We start from the raw sequence: 26,072 nt of genomic DNA, 5'->3' as shown, positions 1-26,072 counted from the left end.
GCTTGGGCAAACATAGCAAGACCCTGTTTCCAAACAAATTTTTTAAAATAAAAACAGAGAAAGTAACTAATGCCAAGAAAAAAAAAGTGAAATTAAATGTCTTGATAGGACTGACAATCTGAAATGTTGAGTCAAGACAATTTATTCATTATAAATTATGGTTTCTACATTCATAACCCATATATATTATCATATCATATATTATGTATGCTATATAGATATGTTAATAGTGAAATAATCTACCATTTTAAATTGAAGCAAAGCAGAGCAATTAATTTACTACCCCTGACCTCCATAGCCTTGGTGTTTTCCAATATCCAACCTGAGCGCTCAGCCACACCTCATCCCATTAGAGCCCTCCCCCACTCAGCTTCTCTAGGGGAGTTCCAGACAGGGATGCAGACAGCAAAGCCTTGGGTTCCTCTGCCAGGTCAGTCAGTTAAGAGTTCTGTTGTAGCTAGGGAGGAGGGAAGAATGAAGAAACACTCCTCATTGTAACAGTTACCCAAGCATTAGCTAAATTATAGGCTTCTTAATTTACCATTAATTAATTCACAAAGCATTTTCTGAGCAGTTGTAGTTTGCCAGGTTTGGAGATTTAGAGAAAAGATCCCAGCCTCAAGGAGTGACAGACTACTGGAGAGTCTACCATGTAGATGGTAAGAAGACTATAATTACAATAGATTATATCAAATTCTCTTTAAAACCTTCTGCTAGAAGATGTAGGTCACCTCTCCTGTGCACTTTGAGCTACCAAACTAAATATTTATTTGTTCTGCACAGTGCTTCTCATATGTCCTACCAGCACCTTAAGACAACGGAGTGAGGAAACCATGGTTTAAGTTCAGACTCATAACATCCAGGTATGTCATCTTAAGGACACTACTTAATTCCTCTGGGCATTATTTCTCTATCTAATCTATTTATCTATCTATCTATCTATCTATTCTATCCTATCTACCTGAGACAGAATCTTACACTATCTATTTGTGACAGTCTTGCTCTGTCACCCATCTATCCATCTATCTATCTGAGACACAGTCTCACTCTATCTATCTATCTATTTATTTATTTGCAACAGAGTCTCGTTCTGTTGCCCAGGCTGGAACACAGGTGTGATCTTGGCTCACTGCAACCCCTTAGCTCACTGCAACCTCCACCTTCTGGGTTCAAATGATTCTGGTGCCTCAGCCTCCCAAGTAGCTGGGATTACAGGCGTGTGCCATCACACCCAGCTAATTTTTGTATTTTTAGTAGAGACGGGCTTCACCATGTTGGCCAGGCTGGTCTCAAACTCCTGGCCTCAAGCGATCTGCCCACATCGGCCTCCCAAAGTGTTGGCATTACAGGTGTGAGCCACCATGCCTGGTCTACAATGGAATTTTCATTAAGAATATATAGCCGGGCGAGGTGGCTCATGCCTGTAATCCCAGCACTTTGGGAGGCCAAGAAGGGTGGATCACGAGGTCAGGAGTTCAAGACCAGCCTAGCCAACATGGTGAAACCTCATCTCTACTAAAAATACAAAAAAAAATTAGCCGGGCTTGGTGGCAGGCGCCTGTAATCCCAGCTACTTGGGAGGCTGAGGTAGAGAATTGCTTGAACCCAGGAGGCGAAGGTTGCAGTGAGCCGAGATTGCACCACTGCACTCCAGCCTGGGCGACAGAGCAACACTCCATCTCAAAATAAATAAATAAATAAATAAGTATATAAGAATATATAAAGAGCTCTCACAACTCAATAATAAAAAGAACAATTAACTTTTAAAAATAGGTTAAAGATTTGAACAGACACTTCACAATGGAAGAGACAGCAATGGCAAATAATTATATGAAAAAGAATCCATGAGGAACCACAATTTGCAAATAGAAAGCTGAATACACAGAGACTAAATTTTCTGGGCATCATTAATCAAAACAGTGATCTAATTAACCTACCCTTAAAGTGAACTATGAACCTGCCTAGTACACAGTGGAGCATGTCTGCAGAGTGTCTGACACTAATGGGCACGACCCAGAAACTGCTAACAGTAAGCTCAATATCCATTACATATTCTTAACAAACCTAGGTACAGCTATTACTATTGCTGTCATTTTAAAACTGAGACTCAGGAAGATTAAGTAACTTGCTCAAGGTATTAGCACTACTAAGTAGTGGGGCAAAAGTTCAAACTCAGGGCTGACTCCAACCTTTTACACTTAAGAATTGGTGCAATGCTGGCTTGTGACTTTATCACTGAAACCATAGATTACATCGTAAAGAGTTGAGTATTGAATATCTATGTGAAAAAAAAAAGCTGTACTCTTACCTCATATCGTACACAAAAATTAATTCAAAATGGATGAGAATTAAATGTAAGCGCTAAAAACTATTTTTAAAGCCTTAAGAGTAAATCTTCATGACCTTGGGTTTGGCAATGGTTTCCTAAGATAATGTAACACCAAAAACAAACAATAAAAGAAAAAATTGATAAATTAGACTACATCAAAATTTAAAACTTTTGTGTTGCAAATGATACCAGGAAGAAAATGAAAAAGACAACCTACAGAAAAGAAAATACAGTTGATCCTTGCATACCATGGGTTTGAATTTCAACCGTGCACATGCGGATTTTCTTCCACTTCTGCTACCCTGAGATAGCAAAACCAACCCCTCCTCTTCCTCTTCCTCTGCCTCCTCAATGTGAAGACAACAAGGATGAAGACCTTTACAATGATCCACTTCCACTTAATGAACAGTAAATGTATTTTCTCTTCCTTATAATTTTCTTCATAACCCTTTCTTTAGCTTACTTTATTGTAGGAATGCAGTATACGACACATATGACATAACATATGTGTTAATTATTAAAGTTATTCATAAGGCTTTTGGTCATAAGGCTTTTGGTTATTCGCAGGCTACTGGTTAAGATTTTGGGGGAATCGAAAGTTACATGCAGACTTTTGACTGTGGGGATTGGTGCCCCAACTCCTGCATTATTCATGGGTCAACTGTATTTGCAAATCATCTATCTAACAAGGAACTTATATCCAGAATAAAGAACTCTTGGCCGGGCACAGTGGCTCACACCTGTAATCCTAGCATTTTGGGAGGCCGAGGCAGGCGGATCACCTGAGGTCAGGAGTTCGGACCAGCCTGGCCAACATGGTGAAACCCCGTCTCTACTAAAAACACAAAAAATTAGCCAGGCATGGTGGCACACACCTGTAGTCCTAGGTACTCAGGAGGCTGAGGCAGGAGAATCGCTTGAACTCGGGAGGCGGAGATCACACCACTGCACTCCAGCCTGGGTGACAGAGTAAGACTCTGTCTCAAAAAAAAAAAAAAAAAAAGAAAAGAAACCTCTTACAACTCTGTACTGAAAAAATAACCCAAACAAATGGGCAAAAAATGCAGACATTTTTCCAAATTAGATATACAAATGGATAATCAGCATATAAAAAGATAATCAACATCAGTAAGTCAGAGAAATATAAATCAAAACCATGAGATACCATTTCACATCCACTACTAGGATAGCTATACTAAGACGATAATGAGGTTGATGAGAATGTGAAGACGGAAACTTCTTTGATTACTGATGAGAATGTAAAATGGTGCAGTCACTTTGGAAAACTATTTGGTAGTCTCTCAAAATTATTAAATAAAGAGTTATCATAGGACTCCAGCAATTCCACTCCTAGGTATTATAGATATCCAAGAGAAATGAAATCATGTCTATAAAAAACTTGTACATGAGTGTTCACAGCAGTGTTATTTCATAATAACCAAGAAAAACAAAAACAAAAAGAACAGCCCAATCCAAATGTTCTTCAACTGAAAATGGATAAACTAAATATGGTATACACATACAATGAAATATTATTTGGTAATAAAAAGGAATGAAGTTCTGATACATGCTATCAAAAAAAAAACATTATGCTACGGGAAAGCAGCCAGCCACAAAAGACCACATATTATATAATTCCATTTATATAAACTGCCTAGAAGAGGCAAATCTGTGCAGACAGATTAGTGGTTGCCAACAGTGAAGGGCAGGTGTAGGAGTGACTGCTAATGGGTACTGGGTTTCTTTCTGGGATAATGAAAATGTTCTAAAATTGATCATGGTAATAGTTACACTTTTTATATATACTAAAATCACTGACTTGTACATTTTAAATGGATGAATTTTATGGTTTATGAATTATCTCCATAAAGATGTTAAAATGTTAACAACAACAAAAAGGGTTGACCAGTGGTTGTGAAACCAAGAATCCTCATACTCCAGACGTCTTCCTGGTACTGTTTACACAGCACTAGTATATAGGGCAAGAGTCACCTTCCTCCACCTGAGGGGAAACAAAATTATAGCACATCCTTAATGAAAACCATCTGGCCAGTATGATGCAGGCTTTTGTTATTTTCAGAATGCAGTAATGCAATGTGCTTGAGCTTTAACCTGCTGGAGAGGCACAAGCAGCCTTCGGCTGGCTGGAGTTCACAACAGCAGCCCTCCTATCAGCTGAGTGGGCAGGAAAAGGACCTAAAACTACAAAGTAGAAAGCACAGGTTAGAAAATTTCCTCGTGGCAAAACATATGCACAACATTGGGCAGTCAAAGCTTTCTTCACTTCTGAATTCCTCCCCACTTCCCACCCCCGAAATAGTCTGCTATTCTAGGTCAAACATACTTTAAATATAGGTACATTATGAATCAGCTAGAATTACATAATGATCAAGCAAGAAGGACCTTTAAAAGTATTGTCTAATGGAGCACTGACTCTGAAGGCACTTAATAAGTGGCTGTGTGACCTTCAGCAAACCCACGTCTCTATACCTCAGTGTCTTCATCTGGCAAATGGGCATAATAAAGGCAACTGTTTTTTGAAATTGCTGCAAAGACTGAGTTAATCCATGTAAAATGTTTAGAAAAGTGCTTGGCACATTGTAAGTACTAATAAATTTTTAACTGTTCTTACAATTATAAACTAGTAAATCCCATTATTTTAAATGGAGGAAGACACTAAGGCTCAGGATGCTAAAGTGACCCTGCAGTTGGCAGTAATAGGGCTGTTTGCCAGGCTTCAGGTCTCTCTGACTCCTGAACCAGCGTTCTAGAGTATTAATGTGTAGCCCTACATGTATAATACTCCTTGACTAAATTTTAGGTCTTGAAAGACAGAAATAACAAACAGTGCTTCTTTAGAAGTATGTCTCACACAATGTGGGAATCTGTAACATGTTTTTAATTTACTCTCTTTTCATCCCAAGTTTAATCTTCTAACATCTAAAGAAAGGTACTGGCACTAAATCCCGGAATGTCCAAAAGGCAGGATGAAACCAGACTGCAAAAGAAAATACACGTAAACTTTTTTTTTTTTTTGTATTTTTCATTGAAGGAGAATAGAGTACCTGAATACGCTTAGCATTTAAGGGAAGAGACTTCTTTTCTCTTCTAGAAATACACTCACATAAACCTCAGATGCTATTATCAGGGCTTGATGAATTCTAACTTTCAGTAATTAATACCTATCGATTTAAAATTCAAGAGGCAAAAGAAGCTCACAAAATAATAATACATAGTATTTAGTGAAGTACAATAAATGCAGCAGGAGAGATATAAAGATGTAACCAGAAAATGTTCTACGCTACGCTAAAGCCAGAGTAAGCTTTTAAACAATCTCATCATTTCTCTTTCTCTCACAGACGCATGCATGCATGTACCCACATGCACACACACAATCACATCACAGTGTTTAAACCAGCCTATGAGGCCCTGAAATATCTAGCCTCCCGCACACCCCTGCATCTTTGTTGCAGCCTCACTCTCCTCAGCTCTCAGCCAGATGGGTCCTCTTTCCTTTCCTCAAACTCGCACGTCTCCATTCTGCTTTGGGGCCTTGACACTGGCATTCCCTGTGCCTGAAAAGTTCTTCTTTATTTCCTCTAACTACACCTCTGCCTTGGCCTCTCCAGCGAACTATTAACAGCTTGATTTATCCTTCAGACTCTGCTTAAATTTTTCCTCAAAGAAGCTTTCTCTAACAACCTGTACTAGCCTCTCTGCCCTCCCTCCTCCCCAATCAATCACACACAATGAAACATGGTTCTAACCACTTAACCAATAAATGTCTTTCTTCCCCCACCAGACTGTAGGCTCAAGAAGGGCATGGGCTTTGTTCAACATTGCTTCCCCTGTGCCTAGCACAGTAGATGGTGAATGAAATTAACAACATCCCCTAAGGATTCAAAAGACCAAGTGATAAACTGATTTCCTAACTTCACTCAAATTTGACACAAGGCATCCCATATCAAGCTGTCAGCATGACAAATACACAAACCATACAAACAGAGGCATGGGTTACGTACTACCTTTGGAGAAAAATTCAGAATGAACAAAAACTTGGATTGGGATTGTATGTATTTTAAAGATACTATGTGCAAACCTACAAGAAAAAAAGTTACTTTTTAAAACAAGCTTCAGAAAAAGAAAAAGTAACTTGTCACTAACACAACATGCTCACTTCCGAAGACCAAGTAGAAAAGTGGAGGGTGGAGGAAACAAGAATGCATGTGATCCTCCTAGGCTATTACCACTTCTTTCCCAAGTAAATTTATCTCCTAAAAGGAGAGAATATGCCGAACCATCATTCTATGTATATCTGGAAAATACCCAGTGGTGTGATGGGCTTCTATGAACAGTATGCCTACAAGGACGGGGCACGTGGGCTAAGGGAACAAGCAGCATCACGTAGAGACAGCTGTCTCTGGCAATGGCTCCAGTGCCCTCTTCTTCAGGGTTTCCACCCTAGCACCACTCACAGCATTAACTTCTCTTACTTTGGGAAGAAAAAAGTAGACTCTTTTCCAACAGAACAGATAGGAATCAAATGACAAAGATTCCAAAAGATCCTTCTAGAGAGTTCTGCTTTATTGAAGGATACACAAGGACAGTCAGCAACAACAACAGCAAAAGCATTTCACTACCAGGAAATAGTTACTGTATCAAGAGACTAAACTTTCTATATAGAAAGGAGAAGGAAAAGAGGGGGAAAAAACCCCACAAAACAACAAAAAAATTTGGGGATGGGGAAGAATGGGAAAAAAAGAAGAGTGTTGAAGATGAATGAAAAAAAGTGTGTGTAATGGAAAGGAGTGAAGGATCAGGAACTAAATTTTACTCAAGTATATGCATCTGAGAGCTTAGAGAGACCTCAGAAGGAAAACTGCCAGGTCGAGCCTCCTCCCCTTAGGTTAGCAGTGTTGATCAGCCTCTGTCATCCACCAAACCAAAGCCTAGCTTTGAGTTATTCTCATCTAATCTAATTGCAGACATCACTGAAGGTCCTTGACGCAAACAAGAAAAACCTCTTCTCATTTAGTCTCTATTAATGATTACAGAAAAAAAAATAAACAGGTGAACTCACTGCTAATTACACTAAGCAAAGGGAAGAGATTCTGGGTACGCCCAGTAGGGGCACCTTTGGCTGTGCTGTGTGACCTCCTCGAAGTTACTATGCCAACTGATCCTCCCACACACACCCATTCTTAAAACACCCGGCGCATTACCATACTACAACCTTTTAAAAACTATCCCACAAAAGAAAGAAAACGTCTCTCACCCACTCTAAGGGATACTGGGAACATTTCTGCTTTCAAACACACTGCCTTTAAAATTTTAAAGACCTAATTCATTTTCTGTGATAAAAAGTTTACTTCCAAGAAAGTGGCTAGCACAGTTTCCAGCATATAGTAGGCTTGTATTAAATACTAGTTGCACACATGACAAAAATGATCGTTCTGAATAATTTTCACAGCTGTAGAACAGTTACAACCTTCTCAAGATATGAAGCTTTTACCTCCACGAACTAGAAAAAAAGGGCGGGGACTATTTTAAAGCCAATCTGTAAGGCACGGCAAGAAAGTTGCAAATATTTGCATTCATTTAACGGTAATTTCTGAGTCTGTAAAACAAAAGGAAATGCTCAACGAGAAAATAAAAAACCTTGTGCAGAGCTTTGAAACTCTTGACACCCTGGTGTGCACGCAGATGACTCTGAAGGTGACAAAGGGAAAGTGTTTGCACTGAGGACTTTGATAAAGGATCTTTCCGCTGTGGAATTCCAGGTTACTGCTGGCATTCTTTTGAAACCTTCCAACCTAGCTGCGAGCCAAGGGAGTACGGTTCCTTCGCCAAAATTCAAGAGATTCCCAGAGGACCCCACGGCGGGGCGTCTGCGCCTTCCTCCCGCTGACATCGAGAGCACCGTGCCTTTCAAGTCACCCAAAATCTCCGTCTTTGTAGCCTTCCTTGAAGCGAAACGGCAGCCACAGCTCTTACCCAACCCCAAGAGAGGGCCGTGTCGTCCTGCACGGCGACACGGTCCCGTGAGAGAACTGCTTTGGGAAATACTCCCGCTCCGCGCTGGCCTCAGGAAAGGGCCGTGACCCCCTCCCTAAGACGGGTCCAGACACCGCCCTCCAGCCGCGCAGACAAAGGACCGGCCCCCGGCGCGCCCCCGGCCCGGCACGGCCACTCACCGCTCAGATAGTTGGTCCACTTGTACAGCACCCCCTCCATGGCGCCCGCGGCCACTCGGCCCACGCCCGCCGGCCCCCTCACTGCCCCAGGCCCCAAGAGGCGAGGAGCACCAGCAGCAGGGCCATCACCCGGCGCTGCCCAGACGCCCACTCCCGGCGCCCGGGCCCGGTGTGGGGACGCCCGGCCCGCCTCACATCCTCGGCCCGGGGGCGGGGTCACTGCGGCGGCCTCGGCGCTTGAAGCTCAGCCAGCCGGTGAACCCGTGGGGCGAAGCCGGCACGCTGTTCACAAGGAGGCCCAGGTCCGGGCCCTACGTGGGTCGGAGGGGCAGCCGAAGCCTCCAAAGTGCGGCGAACGAGCTGCCGGTCGCAGGCGGCGCCACGGCGCACTACCTGAACCCTCTACTCGCCGGGCCCGGGACGCGCTCGCGCATGCCCAGGGCGCCGCTCGCGCGCCCCTTCCCAAAATCCACTCCGGGATTTCGCGGCGGCGGCGGCGGGGCGGAGTTTGCGGGAACGGCCCGCAGGGAAATTGAGTCCCGAGACGCGGACTGCGGACTAGGCGACGGGAGGAGGAAGGCCCCTGAGACAAGTGTGGAGCGCAGTTCTGACTGTAAATGGTGCCCGCCGTTTGGGGGTCTACATGACCTCTCACGATACCTCCTGAGTTCTAGTCCCTATTCTTGTTCCAAAGCTGCCTAATTGATCTCACACACTTGAGGTAACCAATAACAGGGCGTAAAGAGATTATTGGAATTTCAGGGTAGAATACTATGAGGCCAGTGTAAACAGGTGTTGTCCAGACTCTAAGGTCTCGCTATGGAAGTGTTGATCTACTGACCCGGAGCACTGACATCACCTAAGAGCTTGTTAGAAATGCAGAATCTTGCACCCACCCCAGACCTCCAGATCAAAATCTGCATTTTAAACAAGATCTTCAGGGGGATTCCTATGCACATAGAGTGCGGATATGCACTGTGTTAAGGTTATTAGACCAGAAAAAATGTTAACTACAGATTAAGTGGAAAGAGGAGGTGAGAAAAGAGTACAATACGATTTAAATCGCTTTAGGTATATGTCACAGAAGCATGCACCAAAATATTAAGAGGATTGTTTGCGGCTGGTGGTGGTATCGGCGAGCTTTCTTTTTCTTTAAAGTTGCCTGATTTAGTAAATAAAAATGCAAAACCATTATTCGTTATGTATCTGAAATTCCAACTTAATTCGATTCCCCAATATTATCTGGAAATCTTACTTTAGTGCTTTCCAATTTCTTCCAAATTGACTTCAATGAACATGCATTACTTCTGAACTTAGGCAAAAAATGTAAAACTAGAAAATGTAAACTACGATGAGGCTGTGTAATTCGTAACCATGATTACCATTTCTTCTTTAAAGCGGAAGTCTGCAAGTCGAAACTCATTATTTACCCTATAAGGTAACTTAAGGGATAAATTATTAGCAGCTATAACATGACGTGGTGCTGTGGAATGAATCAGACCTGGTTTGAAGGCAGAGCTCATTTGCTTCGGGGCCAAACAACCTTAAGCAGGACAGTTAATATCTCCTGGTGTAAATTTACTTCTCTTTTAAATGGGAAAAAAGAACCTGCCTTACTGGGTGTAGTGAGGTTCATGCAACGGGAACGCGCTTTGTGAACCCTCAAGCAGTATGTCAGTCTTTACAGTTTATGAGCAATAGCAAAATCCTAGGATTGTGGCATCTTGGGGGGCCGCTCTCCAACGGCGAGAGTAAACGAGTCTTTCCTGGAACCCCGAAGATTTCATAGGGCCCCGGGACTCTTCCTACGTCTCTCAGCAGGTTTCTTCACAGAGATAAATCAGCCGGAGGAGTTTCCGGTTGGCTCTGCGCCCCGCCCCTCTCCCAAAATCCACGCTGGTTGAATGCTGAAATCCGCCGGGCTCTAGGACCACAAGGGATGATCCGCCGCTTGGCAGCTGCCCGGCTCTACCGGGCTGTAAATTCCATCGTTGCAGCGTCATTGGCTTGAGAGCTGCCTGAAGGACAGCACCAATAGCCAATGGGAGGCTGCTATTCCCAGGCGGCCGCGTTATAAGAGCCAGTCAGGCCCGCATTTGGGCTTAACTCTTTAAAGGTAGGTTCGTGACCCTTGAGAAAATAGTTGGTGGTAAATGTGCCACGTCTTCTAAGAAGGGGGAGTCCTGAACTTGCCTGAAGCCCTTGTCCCTAAGCCTTGAAGTATGTTCTTAAATCTATGAAGTCGAGGGCCCTTTCGCTGCTTTTGTAGGGACTTCTTTCCTTGCTTCAGCAACATGAGGCTTTTCTTGTGGAACGCGGTCTTGACTCTGTTCGTCACTTCTTTGATTGGGGCTTTGATCCCTGAACCAGAAGTGAAAATTGAAGTTCTCCAGAAGCCATTCATCTGCCATCGCAAGACCAAAGGAGGGGATTTGATGTTGGTCCACTATGAAGGCTACTTAGAAAAGGACGGCTCCTTATTTCACTCGACGTAAGTAATTATGCCCCGCAGGTAAAATAGTAATTAAGAATCCACTCACTTATGCCAGCTCTCCAGCAGGAAAGGTGGCCTGTACTTGGTTTTACCTCTTTTACAAAACCGAAATATCTTATTTCCTTCTTTGGGAAAGGAAATTGTTTAAAGCCAGTTTTATATAGCGAGCGAGGCCTTTGAAGGTCTTGTTGGAAACATGTGATCTGGAAAAGGCTGTTAATTTTTTTATTATAAAAATTAGAACTAGAATCTTTGAAATATTGCAGAAATATATCTGTGTGTATAATTGGCCAATAAGTAGAAAAAGCCCAAAAGAATTCTCATATCTCAAACTCCATTTCTTAAAGAAAATGACTTGATTCCATTTTTAATGTGGTGTAGGTGATGTTCACCTAAAACTTTTCACAGCGACTTCAAAAGCAAACTACACTATCACTTATTTGCCTGTTGAAGGATATACTAATGCCGTTTCACTGACCTACTTCTTTTGTTCTGACGAATGGTATTTTGGTCAAGGCACAGGACCATGATTTCAGTCATTCGCTTCTTTCTAGAGAGTCAGACTTCATTGATGAGGTGGGTGTGGTTTTGGAAGTCTAGGTGAAGGATTTTCAGGTGGTTACACTATCATTTCTGTTCTATAAACGAAGAAATTGGAACATGGAAATGGTTTACAGCCTAATGATTTTCAATTAGGCATCGGTTCCATTCATTCCATTATGACAGTATTTAGTGAGCATTTCCTTGATGTTAAGCCATGTTCTGGATGCTAGGAAGATTCAGAAATTTTGGCTTCTAATCATCTTCATCTATTCATTAATCTGTCCATCTATCAAATTCTTATTGAATGGTCACAAGTCAGGTCCTGGAGACGCAAAGATGGCTAGAAGCAGGTTCTTGTCCTCTAACAGTATACACCATCTACAGGTGGGAGAAAGACAAGTAAATAATGCAATGATATAGGGTACAGAATATTCAAAGTGCTAGCAAAGCGTAACTGGGCCTGAAGTAGTTAGGCTCCACGGGGTGGGGAAAGGGAAAGACTTCCCAGAGACCATAATTGAAATGAACCTTGGAAGATGGGTGGAGGTTTCCAGGGGGAAAGTAGGGAAGGATGTTGTAGGTAGAGGGAATAACATGAATTAAAACAGTGAATCTTCATAGCCCATCCTCCACCTGATTTTCTAATAAACTGCCTTTACTAGGCATTCAGACCTGGTCTGTCTTGAGGGTTGGGGAAATGAATGGGGCTCTTCTCTGAACTGTTAGCCCTGGGAAAAAGTTCCAGAAAAATGGCTTGCCTTAGAATTCTCAACAGCCCTTTCTTCTTGTCAACTAGGTGAGTGCCACAGCGGATATTAAATGATGTGATTTGCATTTTGAAAATTCAGTTATATTGTTATTTTTAGTCTGATCTCTTTTAGACTCAGCCTGACTTCTTTCAGATCTCTGAACCAAAAACCTGTGCTGACTTTGGTGGTAGCTATGGAATATTATTTAGCAGTTTGCTACTAAGTTCTAATACCTGATGAAGGGACTGTTATCATGCAGCCTCCATGTAAATGGTCAGAAGCTGCTAACTGTAAACTTCATGAAGAAATACCATCAAATGGGCTGGGCGCGGTGGCTCACGCCTGTAATCCCAGCACTTTGGGAGGCCGAGGCAGGCAGATCGCGAGGTCAGGAGTTTGAGACCATCCTGGCCAACATGGTGAAACCCCGTCTCTACTAAAAATACAAAAGTTATCTGGGCGTGGTGGTGCACACATGTTGTCCCAGCTACTCAGGAGGCTGAGGCAGGAGAATCGCTTGAACCCAGGAGGCGGAGGCTGCAGTGAGCCGAGATTGCGCCGCTGCACTCCAGCCTGGGCAACAGAGCGAGACTCTGCTCTGAAGAAAAAGAAATACCATCAAATGATCAGTTTGTAAGCACGTTTGCCATCTCTAGAACCATAGCCTATGGGATAAATTGCTTAGCCCTAAGAAGAACTGTGCTAAAATTGTAGTCAATGATGAGTAGTAGAATGTTTCCTGCTTCTTTTTTCATTTCTAGCCTTCCCAAATTTTCCACAGTTGGCATTTTGTTACTTTGATCATTGGGCAAAATTACAGGAAAAAATGGCATTACCCAGATTTAGTAACCATGGTACTCATGAAGTGTAGTACAGTGACTTCTTTTTCTCACCTACAAGATATCCTTGAATAGAATATTTTCCTTATTGCACTGAAAGGGAGCTAGGTAGGGATCAGGCATTACTCAGCCCTTAAGCCTCCCTGTATGTAGTTCGGCAGGTTGGTTTTCCTAGGCTAGACTCTCTTCAACTCATGAGCCAGGACATCCTATTTCCCTCCTCCCCAGTTGATAGGGTTCCGCTGTGGCCCCACCCAATTCTCATCTTAAATTGTAGCTCCCATAATCCCCACATGTTGTGGAAGGGACCTGGTGGGAGGTAATCGAATCATGAGGGCAGGTTTTTCCCATGCTGTTCTCCTTGTGATAGTAAATAAGTCTCACGAGATCTGATGGTTTTATAAAAGGCAGCTCCTCTGCACACTCATTCTTGCCTGCTACCATGTAAGACGTGCCTTTGCTCCTCCTTTGCCTTCCGCCATGATTGTGAGACCTCCCCAGCCATGTGGAACTGCAAGTCCATTAAACCTCCTTTTCTTTATAAGTTACCCAGTCTTGAATATTTCTTCATAGCAGTATGAAAATGGACTAACACACCAGTCCTTGAGGGGCTACTCTTCCAGACTTTCCTATATAGCCCCACTGTAGACCCCTGAGGAGGAAACTGGGCTAGGGTCTGAGTGGGGATTTAGGGATGAAAAGCAGCCTTTTCTACCCGTCAGAGCCATCAGCAGGCCATAGCTAACGAAAGTTTGTAGGCAGGATATAAGACACTGTGCTTCTCACTCTTCATATCTGTGTGCATATGGACCCACATATGTTGGCAGTAAATTCTCCTTAGCCTTTCAATCTCCTTCCCAAACTCAGCCATTTTTCCATTATTTTCTCCCTGTTCTGCAACCTAGTGGCCTTCCTGGGACAACATAACTTTGTGATTAAGACCTTGAACTTTGGAATTAGGTTTAAAGACTGGAACTTAACCTGTGTTTCCTCATCTGAACAATGGGGTAGTAATGGTACTTACATTATAGACTTATTATAAGGGTTAAGAGGCAAAAAATAAAATAAAATTTAGAATAATTCCTGGTATACAACAAATGTTCAAATGGTTGTTAATTGTTTTTATTATTTCCTCTGTCTTTCTTAAGCCCAGTCAAGTATGTGAAATTTGCATCAAGAAAGATGGGCAGTGAATTGAATTCCTATAAACTTGACTTGGATGTGTGTGTGTGTGTGTGTGCAAATACAGAATTGCTGTATTTATAAATTTTTAAACTAATAAACTTAACCACTTACTGGTGGGAAAATGCACTAAAGAAAATTTTTTAGAGTTAATAAGGAGTTCTAATGTGTTTTCTTTCTATCATAGTCACAAACATAACAATGGTCAGCCCATTTGGTTTACCCTGGGCATCCTGGAGGCTCTCAAAGGTTGGGACCAGGGCTTGAAAGGAATGTGTGTAGGAGAGAAGAGAAAGCTCATCATTCCTCCTGCTCTGGGCTATGGAAAAGAAGGAAAAGGTAATAGTATTTCTGTATTTTTCTTACTATAGCACTAGAGTTGTTCTCTGGATTAGGAGACAGAAGTTAGAGTCACTACAACTTTTTTTTTTTCCCTGGAAGTTAATAGGGGGTATGTATTCCTTTAGCAACTGTATTATGTCTTGAGTATCAATTGAAATGGCCAGTTTAAGGCTGTAATGTCTAAATGGGCAACTATGCTAACAATAAAAAAATAACATTGAGGTCTATTAATACTGTTCACCAATATGGTGGGTTGTTTTAATTGTGATAAAATATACATAAAATTTTTCATTTGAACCATTTTTAAGTACACAGTTCAGTGGCATTAAATACATTTACGTTATTGTGGAACCATCACCACTATCCATCTTCAGAATGTTCTCATCTTCCCAAACTGAAACTCACCAATTTACTTTAACAATGCAGAGAGAAAGATCCGTTAACATAAGTGTTTGGATGAGTTGAACATGTGAAATATAGATTATTAAAGTATTGAATGCATTTTAGATGTGGGTTATATATGGGTTGTACTTCATGAATATTAAGTCTCCCACAGCAAACTGGGAGTTCTTTTCATTCCCGTTTTTAAATTTATTTATAAAGTTTTTAACAATGTATTTTAAAAAAATCATAGAGTGACATGAAATGAATTTAATTCTCCCTGTGTCACAAAGCAGAAGCAAGCTGGCTAGCTGGTCCGGACAGCTTTTGTGCTAGTTTTTCAGGGCAGACACATATCCTGCTGTTCAAGTGAGAACCCCTGCAACTTTCCAAAGAGCTGCTTTGTGATATATATCAAGAGGTCTGGGCCAGGCATGGTGGCTCACACCTGTAATCCCAGCACTTTGGGAGGCCAAGGAGGGTGGATCACTTGAGGTCAGGAGTTTGAGACCGACGTGGCCAACATGGTGAAACCCTGTCTCTACTAAAAATACAAAATTAGCTGAACGTAGTGGAGTGCACCTATAATCCCAGTTACTTAGGAGGCTGAGGCAGGAGAATTGCTTGAACATGTGAGGCAGAGGTTGCAATGAGCCAAGAACGTGCCACTGTACTCCAGCCTGGGGGACAGAGCCAGACTCAAGCTCAAAAAAAAAAAAAAAAGAGGTCTGAAGATGTCTATATGCATTTATTCTATAATTCCTTCAAACCTAAGGGAATAATTAGATATCAGGAAAAAAATTTGTGAACAGGGATGTCCATAATTGCATTGTTTCTAAGCAAAAAATTGGAACTGTCGTAAGTGGTATACTGGTAAGAATTTAGCTAAATAAAATATGGCCCAGTTATTTAAAATGGCATTTCCAAAGAGTTTAAAAATTATATCTGAAATGCATGAGATACAGTGTTATATATAAAAGTAGAAAATAAACCTATAGTATATATGATAGTAAATATAGGAAAAGGTACATATACATAGAAAGTTAATCATAAGGAAATAAATAAGAATGTTAAAAATGGACTGTGATACTGGGAATCATATTTATTTCTGGTTTTATCATCCAAGTATGTGCTCTACAATGAGCATGTATTACTTAACGTAATGAAGAAAAAAAAGTTTAAGTAGTCATCAGAACCAGACAGACAACCACTCTGATATAGTATAAATATAGACTTCATAGCATCCTGAAGTCTAAGGTTAACCACTGACAAAAGTGAGGAGTCAGGATTCACAGCCCATTTCCTGAGAAGGAAAATAGATGCCATATGGCAAGCATTATGTATTCCAAAATATACAAATCTATACAAATCTTGTTCATAGGATAAGATTAACTAACCAAATTCAATTCTTCTTTTAGTCATAATCCTCTTTAGAGAAGAAAACCAAGTATCTAGAAAATTTTTTCTGATGCTGAGAATGTTTTCATTTTATCTTTATTGTCTCACCTTTAATATTTATATACAGTAGTTCCCCTTTACCTGTGGTTTCACTTTCTACCGTTTTAGTTACCTGTGGTCAACTGCAGTCTGAAAATATTAAGGTATTTTGAGAATGAGAGACAGATCGCATTCATATAACTTTTATTATGATATGTTGTTGTAATTGTTCTATTTTATTATTTTTAATCTGTTACTATGACTATTTTATAAATTAAACTTTATCACAGATATGCATGTATAGGAAAAAGCATTGTATGTATGGGGTTTGGTACTATCCACGGTTTCAGGCATCTAATGGGATTCTTGGGACATATCCCAGTGGGGACTACTGTACATTGTATTAGTCCACTACTCTTTCTCATACTATATTTAACTCAAGTTTACTTCACAATAAGTAGAGATCTAAATTTGACTCATTTCCTTCAAACTGAATGCCATGAAACTAATTTTTCTAATCTGTATTTAACACTAATTTTGTAGTCTTTTAGTACATGCTTGCATGCCTCTTTTGGAAAGATACCAGTTTTATCAACAACCTAGCGCATGTCGCATCTCTGTCTAGATCTGAAATGGTAAGCTTCAGCACACTTTATAAGTCTTCTCTTTGGAATTTATGAATGTTCTTTCATGGAAATATGTGGGATGGGGGAGGATGACTAAGAAATATTTAACATGTTTACACAGACCTGTATGTTAAATATAGTTATAAGGAAACAAGTTTGAGAAAAACAATTGTCCATACTCCACAGATGGGTGTTTTTGTTTGTTTGTTTGTTTCAGGTTCCTGGGATTTTAACAAAGCTCTTTTCACTTTTAAAGATTTTTAATTTCCCTTCTCAGAAATTCATTTTAATTTCTCCCCTCCCATGAAATGTCTTCAACATATATATAATGTTCTATATCAGAGGTAGTGTTTCCTAACTTTCTGAAATTGTTAAACCTTCCTGCATTATTTTTAAAGCCTGTGAGAAAATTATACCTCAATAACATGTATTCAGAGTTTACTATTTGTCAAGTTTAATGCTAAGTATTTTGCATGGATTTTTCTCCCTTTATCCTCCCAACAGACTCCTGAGGAGGAAATTTATTATCTGCATTTTATAGATGAGGAAATTGAGGCTTAGAGATGGGCAAATGTAAACTTCAGCCTCAGACAGTGTGACACCAGAGCTTACTCAATTATATGGGTAGAAATGCCTTCTAGTGGTAGAAATGGCAATACTGTATGTATTTCTAGGTCAGGACTTTCTGACCAAAAAGTTAGTTTATTACTTGTAATATACTTAACTCCGAATTATCTAAAACCCTTTAAGTCCTTCTTGACATATAATATGTAATATATTAATTATATTAGAAATGTAATACCTAAGCCATTAGGTACATCTCTGTGTATGTATATGCATTGTGTGTATGTGTATTTACATTTTAATTGCTAAGCCAAAGATAGAATGCTTTTGCTCTGCTAGTTTATATTATTTCTTCTTTTACTCTATTCTATTCAAGTAAAATATAATATACATAATTTTCATCATATATGACAATCTTAGGAAGGCTCTTTAATTCAGTTAAAAAAAATACTTTGTCCATTACCATAAATTTTCTATTATTAAAACTTTTGGCTCTTTTAAAACTTTCTGCCTTCTTTCCTCACGTCAGGTAAAATTCCCCCAGAAAGTACACTGATATTTAATATTGATCTCCTGGAGATTCGAAATGGACCAAGATCCCATGAATCATTCCAAGAAATGGATCTTAATGATGACTGGAAACTCTCTAAAGATGAGGTGACCTTTCCTTCTTCCTACTCCTCTTTCTACTTTTCTTTGGTTGTTTGGGGTTTTGTTTTGTTTTGTTTTGTTTTTGTAACTCACTTTTTAAATGAATATGTGTATATTTCAAATCTACTTTTATTTAGGTAATATTTATTTATAAGTTTTCTTAAAATACTGATGCTTTGAAAGTGGACTTTTTCATAGTGAATCACTGTTTTGGAGAGAAATATATTAAGACTTAAAAAGCACCATTCAATCTTTTGCTTTTTTCTTCCCAATGCTTAGGGTTCACTGTATCTTATCCTTACTTTTGGGTCTTTGAAAGAACAATTTTGCCAAGACAGTTTCCATCTGGAGTTACTGTATAAGAAGCTAGCTGTCCTGAGAAATATCTCATGTGGACAGTTTCTGTTAAAACTGTAGACTGGCTGTTAAATACATCTTGTAGTGTTTTCCTGGCAATTAACAGCAAGCAACTTACATGCTCTGTTTTGTTCAGGCTGCCCCAGAGAAAAGAGACCCCAGCCTGGGTTTTACACAGCAGGGCTCCAGCCCCATCAAAATCTGAGCCTTTGGGTAAAGAGAAAGGAAGAAGAGGCTTCTCCTTATAATTCGGCCATTGCTACACATACCTGTCCTAGTCTGGCTGCTGCGGGGAAAGAAGTGGAGGGAGATATTTATTCCTGTTTTTTATCTACTCACACTCCATTCTGTCCTGACTGGTCAGATATCAAGTCCCTTTCTATGCTTTGATCAAATTCATTCTAATGGCCAGGAAATGATTAAGTCTTGAGTAAGCCAAATTGTTATGAACCAGGGGTTCATGATCCACAGCCACTAAATTTATAACACCTCATAGTATTACCAGTCATATGCCTTTTTCTTCCATCCAAGATAAATTTTAATTCCCTTTCATTAAATAATTTTGAATATATAACACAGTCACATGGTTCAAAACAAAAATATATTTATTTATTTATTTCCTGAGACGGAGTCTTGCTCTGTTGCCCAGCCTGGAGTGCAGTGGCAAAATCTCGGCTCACTGCAACCTCTGCCTCCTGGGTTCAAGCAATTCTGCCTCAGCCTCCCAAGTAGCTGCACCATCACGCCCGGCTGATTTTTGTATTTTTAGTAGAGATGGGGTTTCACCATATTGGCCAGGCTGGTCTCAAACTCCTGACCTCGTGATCTGCCCACCTCGGCCTTCCAAAGTGCTGGGATTACAGACGTGAACCACTGTGCCCAGCAGAAAGATATTTATTTAAAAGTCTTAGCTGGGTGAGGTGGCTCACACTTGTAATCCTACCACTTTGGAAGGCTGAGGCAGGAAGATTGCTTGAGGCTGAGACTTCAAGACCAACCTGGCCAACATAGGAAGACTTTGTCTCTATTATTTACTGTTGTTGTTTTTTTTTTTAGACAGAATCTCACTCTGTTGCCAGGCTGGATTGCAGTGGTGCGATCTCAGCTCACTGCAGCCTTTGCATCCCGGGTTCAAGCGATTCTCCTGCCTCGGCCTGCCAGCTGGGACTACAGGTGCACGCCACCATACCCAGCTAATTGTCGTATTTTTAATAGAGACAGGGTTTCACCATGTTGGCCAGGATGGTTTCAAGCTCCTGACCTTGTGATCCGCCTGCCTTGGCCTCCCAAAGTGCTGGGATTACAGGCGTGAGCTACCGCATCCGGCCTATTATTTACATATTTTTAAAAGTCTTTCTCCTACCTACATCCTCTTCTATTCTATTATCCCCACATCCAGTTTTATTAATTACTTTTTTCTTTCTTTCTGTTTTTTTTCTGTAGAGATGAGGTCTCGCTATGTACAGGCATGCACCATTGCACCCAGCTTAGTTTTATTAGTTTCTAATATATCCTTCCAGTGTTTCCTTCTGCAAATCCAAATACATACTCTTATTTCCCCCTTTCTTACACAAAAAGAAGCAAACTATACATGCTGTTTTGTCATTTTGCTTTATTCACACAATATATCCTAGAAATACATTCTACATTAATCCATAGAGTTTTATGGATTAATGGATCTCTCCCCCACCCCTTTTTTAACAACTGCATTAAATCACTTTAACTTAAAAATAAATATATACTATATGTGTACTTCTTGAAAGCTGGGGGAGAGAGGATTTGAAATTGCTGGTCTAAACAGAAGGAAGAGAGGTGATATAATTAAAACTGAAAATATAGGCTGATTTTCATTGTGGTGAATCTTGTGGGAAATTGAAAACAATATTTATATTTTTAAATATCTGAATGAAATGAAAATGGAGGCCGGGCATGGTGGCTCACACCTGTAATCCCAGCACTTTGGGAGGCCGAGGCAGGCAAATCTTCTGAGGTCAGGAGTTCGAGGCCAGCCTGGCCAACATGGTGAAACCCTGTCTCTACTAAAAATACAAAAATTAGCCAGGCATGGTGGCAGGTGTCTGTAATCCCAGCTACTAGGGAGTCTGAGGCAGGTGAATCGCTTGAACCTGGGAGTTGGAAGTTGCAGTGGGCCAAGATCGCGCCATTGTACTCTAGCCTGCGTGACAGAGCAAGACTCTATTTCAAAAAAAAAGGAAAAACAAAAAAACAAATGAAAATGGAAAATTGTAGTCTAGGCACTTATCAGACCTGACTTTCTGAGATTGAAAGGTTGTGACTAGACTCAATCTAATCACATGATCATAACCAAAACCCAAAAGACCCACTACTTGCAGACATTTATTCAAGTCAAAGATGCCACTGTTTAATCTAGTTTTAAGAGAAGTGTCCATGGGGTGCAGTGGCTCATGCTTCTAATCCCAGCACTTTGGGAGGCTGAGGGGGTTAGATTGCTTGAGCCCAGGAGTTCAAGACCAGCCTGGGCAACATGGTGAAACCCCATCTCTACAAAAAATATAAAAGTTAGCCAGATGTGGTAGCGCATGCCTGTAGTCTCAGGTATGTGTGAGGCTGAGGTAGGAGGATTGCTTGAGCCTGGGAGGCAGAGGTTGCAGTGAGCTGAGATGGTGCCACTGCACTCCAGCCTGGGTGACAGCAAGATTGTGTCTAAAAGGCCGGGCGCGGTGGCTCACGCCTGTAATCCCAGCACTTTGGGAGGCCGAGGCGGGCGGATCACGAGGTCAGGAGATCGAGACCATCCTGGCTAACACGGTGAAACCCCGTCTCTACTAAAAATACAAAAAATTAGCCGGGCGTGGTGGCGGGCGCCTGTAGTCCCAGCTACTTGGGAGGCTGAGGCAGGAGAATGGCGTGAACCCAGGAGGCGGAGCTTGCAGTGAGCCGAGATTGCACCACTGCACTCCAGCCTGGGCAACAGAGTGAGACTCCGTCTCAAAAAAAAAAAAAAAGATTCTGTCTAAAAAAAAGAAGAGAAATGCCTAGTATTTAGATTCAGATTAAGAACAAGTAGTATGCTCTCATTGGGTATTTTCCAATAATATAAGCCCTATATGAGGATTGTATACATGACGTAAGCTTTATCTCTGCCTTTGAGCAATATATATAGAGAGAGAGCTATATATATATATGTATTTTTTTTAATTTTTTATTTTTTTGACAGAGTCTCACTCTGTTGCCCAGGCTGGAGTGCAGCAGTGCAATCTCGATTCACTGCAACCTCCGCCTTCCAGGTTCAAGCGATTCAACTGCCTCAGCCTCCTGAGTAGCTGGGATTACAGACGCATGCCATCATGCCTGGCTAACTTTTTTTTGTATTTTTAGTGGAGATGGGGTTTCATTATGTCGGCCAGGCTGATCTCCAACTCCTGACCTCAAGTGATCTTCCCACTTGGGCCTCCCAAAGTGCTGGGATAACAGGCATGAGCCACCACACCTGGCCCTGCCTTTGAGCAATATTTTGTGTCTCCACTGTAGCAGTTTAGCAACAGTTTTTTTAAGGGAAAAAGTTTCTATTATTTTTTAATTATCATTAAAACTATGTCATAAAATGGCTGTTTAGAAGTTATCATATTTAGTTAAATGAACTAAATATAGTAACAGTCCATGTCTGTGATATTGATTGGCTCAATGTGGGTATCTTATGAATCCAAGTTATTAATGGGATCTGTTATTTTGTAGGTTAAAGCATATTTAAAGAAGGAGTTTGAAAAACATGGTGCGGTGGTGAATGAAAGTCATCATGATGCTTTGGTGGAGGATATTTTTGATAAAGAAGATGAAGACAAAGATGGGTTTATATCTGCCAGAGAATTTACATATAAACACGATGAGTTATAGAGCTACATCTACCCTTTTAATATAGCACTCATCTTTCAAGAGAGGGCAGTCATCTTTAAAGAACATTTTATTTTTATACAATGTTCTTTCTTGCTTTGTTTTTTATTTTTATATATTTTTTCTGACCCCTATTTAAAGAACCCCTTAGGGTTTCTAAGTACCCATTTCTTTCTGGTAAGTTATTGGGAAGAAAAAGCTAATTGGTCTTTGAATAGAAGACTTCTGGACAATTTTTCACTTTCACAGATATGAAGCTTTGTTTTACTTTCTCACTTATAAATTTAAAATGTTGCAACTGGGAATATACCACGACATGAGACCAGGTTATAGCACAAATTAGCACCCTATATTTCTGCTTCCCTCTATTTTCTCCAAGTTAGAGGTCAACATTTGAAAAGCCTTTTGCAATAGCCCAAGGCTTGCTATTTTCATGTTATAATGAAATAGTTTATGTGTAACTGGCTCTGAGTCTCTGCTTGAGGACCAGAGGAAAATGGTTGTTGGACCTGACTTGTTAATGGCTACTGCTTTACTAAGGAGATGTGCAATGCTGAAGTTAGAAACAAGGTTAATAGCCAGGCACGGTGGCTCATGCCTGTAATCCCAGCACTTTGGGAGGCTGAGGTGGGCGGATCACCTGAGGTTGGGAGTTCAAGACCAGCCTGACCAACATGGAGAAACCCTATCTCTACTAAAAATACAAAAGTAGCCGGGCGTGGTGATGCCTGCCTGTAATCCCAGCTACCCAGGAAGGCTGAGGCGGCAGAATCACTTGAACCCAGAGGCGGAGGTTGCGGTAAGCCAAGATCACCTCCAGCCTGGACACTCTGTCTCGAAAAAAAGAAAAGAAACACGGTTAATAACATATAAATGTGTATGCATTGAGACATGCTACCTAGGACTTAAGCTGATGAAGCTTGGCTCCTAGTAATTGGTGGCCTATTATGATAAATAGGACAAATCATTTATGTGTGAGTTTCTTTGTAATAAAATGTATCAATATGTTATAGATGAGGTAGAAAGTTATATTTATATTCAATATTTACTTCTTAAGGCTAGCGGAATATCCTTCCTGGTTCTTTAATGGGTAGTCTATAGTATATTATACTACAATAACATTGTATCATAAGATAAAGTAGTAAACCAGTCTACATTTTCCCATTTCTGTCTCATCAAAAACTGAAGTTAGCTGGGTGTGGTGGCTCATGCCTGTAATCCCAGTACTTTGGGGGCCAAGGAGGGTGGATCACTTGAGATCAGGAGTTCAAGACCAGCCTGGCCAACATGGTGAAACCTTGTCTCTACTAAAAATACAAAAATTAGCCAGGTGTGGTGGTGCACACCTGTAGTCTCAGCTACTCGGGAGGCTGAGACAGGAGATTTGCTTGAACCCGGGAGGCGGAGGTTGCAGTGAGCCAAGATTGTGCCACTGCACTCCAGCCTGGGTGACAGAGCAAGACTCCATCTCAAAAAAAAAAAGAAGCTGACCTACAGCAGCTACTATTGAATAAATACCTATCCTGGATTTTAAAAAAGAAAAAATATATCCTAATTTTATTTTAAATTGGCTTTTATCTTTAATTCTTTTTTTTTTAAGGTTATCAAATCTTCATTTTCTAAGAGTAGCCCTTTATAGTGTACAAAATGATATTAAGTGCATTATTATCTTTGCTTTTCATGGCTCTGAGTCATAAAACAAGTTGGTGGATCTCACTATACCTAATTTATAGATGAAGAAATTGTCATTCAAAAAGATTGACTGTTATGCCCAGGGTCAGCACTAACCTGCAGAACCAGTATTCAGTCCCCAAGTTCAGTGTCTTCTACTGCCCTCTACTAATGAAAAAGTGAAAATTTCCCTGAGGTCTAATTCTCTCTTCAGTTTGCTGTTCCGTTGTTTATCTTTGAGTCTTCATTCTCTGAAGATGGCTTTCTGCCTGTTTCTGGTACATTAGAATTCTCACTATGATATAGAAATGGCTCCAGTTTCATAGCATAATCTTGCAGTTAGCTCTGAATTGCCTCAAAAACCCTGAACAACGCGAGGTTCCAGATGTGTTTTACTTCTTTCATTCATATTTACCCCCATTTGTTGTTTAAAAAGAATTATGAACAATTATTACATCATATGTAGACCACTTTCACTGATTATTGACATTTTCCTCAGTAAAACATAAAGTTCTTAACAAGACTATACTGTAACACCTTTCTCCAACAAAATCAGCTGTATGTTGAAAACTATTAAGTCATTGCTAATGTTTTAAGCCATAATACAGAGAGCCTTATACTCTCGATGGGAGAAGGGAAAGTAGTTTGTCCGATGGTGCTACTCTGTATAAACATTACTGATGCTATCTATAGTAGGGCAAGAAAAGTAAAAAGAGTTTTGATTATTCAGGCAGCATTTTTAAAAACCTGTGAATTTGTATCAGTTCTCATCTAAACATTTGGACACAAGTATAAAATGAAAACATATGCACAAGTTATGGTTTTTAAGTTATCTGCTTTTTTTTTTTGGTTTCACTGTACCTTTGTACTCTTCTATTAGTGGGAATAATCAGACATGAACTGTGACTTCACATGTACAGTCATACCTCGCTTAATGATGGAGATGCACTCTGAGAAATGTCTAATTAGGTTATTTCATCGTTGTGGGAACATCATAGAGTGTACTTACACAAACCTAGATAGTGTAGCCTGCTACACATGTAGGACATGTATATAGCCTATTGCTCCTAGGCTACAGCATGTTGCTGTTCTGAATCTTGTAGGCAATTGTAACACAATGGCAAGTGTCTGTTTATTCAAACATCTAAACACAGAAAAGATACTACAACAATAACAATATGGTATAAAAGATTTTGTAAAAAATCTGGTCAGGTGCAGTGGTTCACGCCTGTACTCCTAGCACTTTGGGAGGCTGAGGCAGGTGGATTGCTTGAGCCCAGAAGCTCAAGACCAGCCTGGGCAACAGGGCGAAACCCCGTCTCTACTAAAAGTACAAAAGCTGAGGTTGGAGGATCACCTGAGCCTGGCAAGGTCAAGGCTGCAGTGAGCCATGATCATACCACTGCACTCCAGCCTGGGTGACAGAGTGACTCCCCATCTAAAAAAAAAAAAAATATATATATATATATATATATATATATATATATAAAATATATACATACACCATATATATATGGTGTGTATATATAATATATATATGGTGTGTATATATAATATATATATGGTGTGTATATATATGGTGTGTATATATATATATATGGTGTGTATATATATATATGGTGTGTGTATATATATATATATATATATATATGGTGTATATATATATATGTGGTATACCTGTATAGGGCACTTACTAACGGAGCTTACAGGACTGGAAGTTGCTCTGGATGAGTCAGTGGTGAGTGAATGTAAAGGCCTAGGACATTACTGTACACTACTGTAGACTTTATAAACACTGTACACTTAGGTGACACTAAAATTTATAAAAAATGTTTTTCTT

General features: G+C 40.4%; 2 protein-coding genes across 6 annotated transcripts in view; one reads left to right on the top strand and one right to left on the bottom strand.

Annotated features, from left to right (window-relative positions):
* The window catches only part of PLEKHA8 (pleckstrin homology domain containing A8), a 104,493-nt gene extending 95,532 nt beyond the window's left edge, over window positions 1-8,961 (bottom strand). For 2 of the 5 annotated variants that reach the window (XM_016956876.3, XM_009452531.5), the window contains exon 1: window positions 8,524-8,947. In XM_016956876.3, the coding sequence (XP_016812365.1) occupies window positions 8,524-8,563 (40 nt within the window). In that variant the 5' untranslated portion in view covers window positions 8,564-8,947. Of the gene's footprint in view, window positions 1-8,523 lie in introns of all 5 variants that reach the window. The other 3 variants (XM_009452532.4, XM_009452533.5, NM_001199079.2) reach the window with 3 other exon arrangements.
* Window positions 8,962-10,625: 1,664 nt separating this feature from the next.
* On the top strand, window positions 10,626-25,046 carry FKBP14 (FKBP prolyl isomerase 14). Its single transcript, XM_519022.8, has 4 exons — window positions 10,626-11,014; window positions 14,518-14,669; window positions 18,210-18,337; window positions 22,406-25,046. The coding sequence occupies exons 1-4, from the start codon at window positions 10,818-10,820 to the stop codon at window positions 22,562-22,564; spliced, it is 636 nt and encodes a 211-aa protein (XP_519022.2). The 5' UTR covers window positions 10,626-10,817; the 3' UTR covers window positions 22,565-25,046.
* The last annotated feature ends 1,026 nt before the right edge of the window (window positions 25,047-26,072 follow it).

This window comes from Pan troglodytes, chromosome 6, assembly GCF_028858775.2.
Source record: "Pan troglodytes isolate AG18354 chromosome 6, NHGRI_mPanTro3-v2.0_pri, whole genome shotgun sequence".
Lineage (NCBI taxonomy): Eukaryota > Metazoa > Chordata > Mammalia > Primates > Hominidae > Pan > Pan troglodytes.
This window is presented reverse-complemented; position numbering and strand designations above follow the sequence as displayed.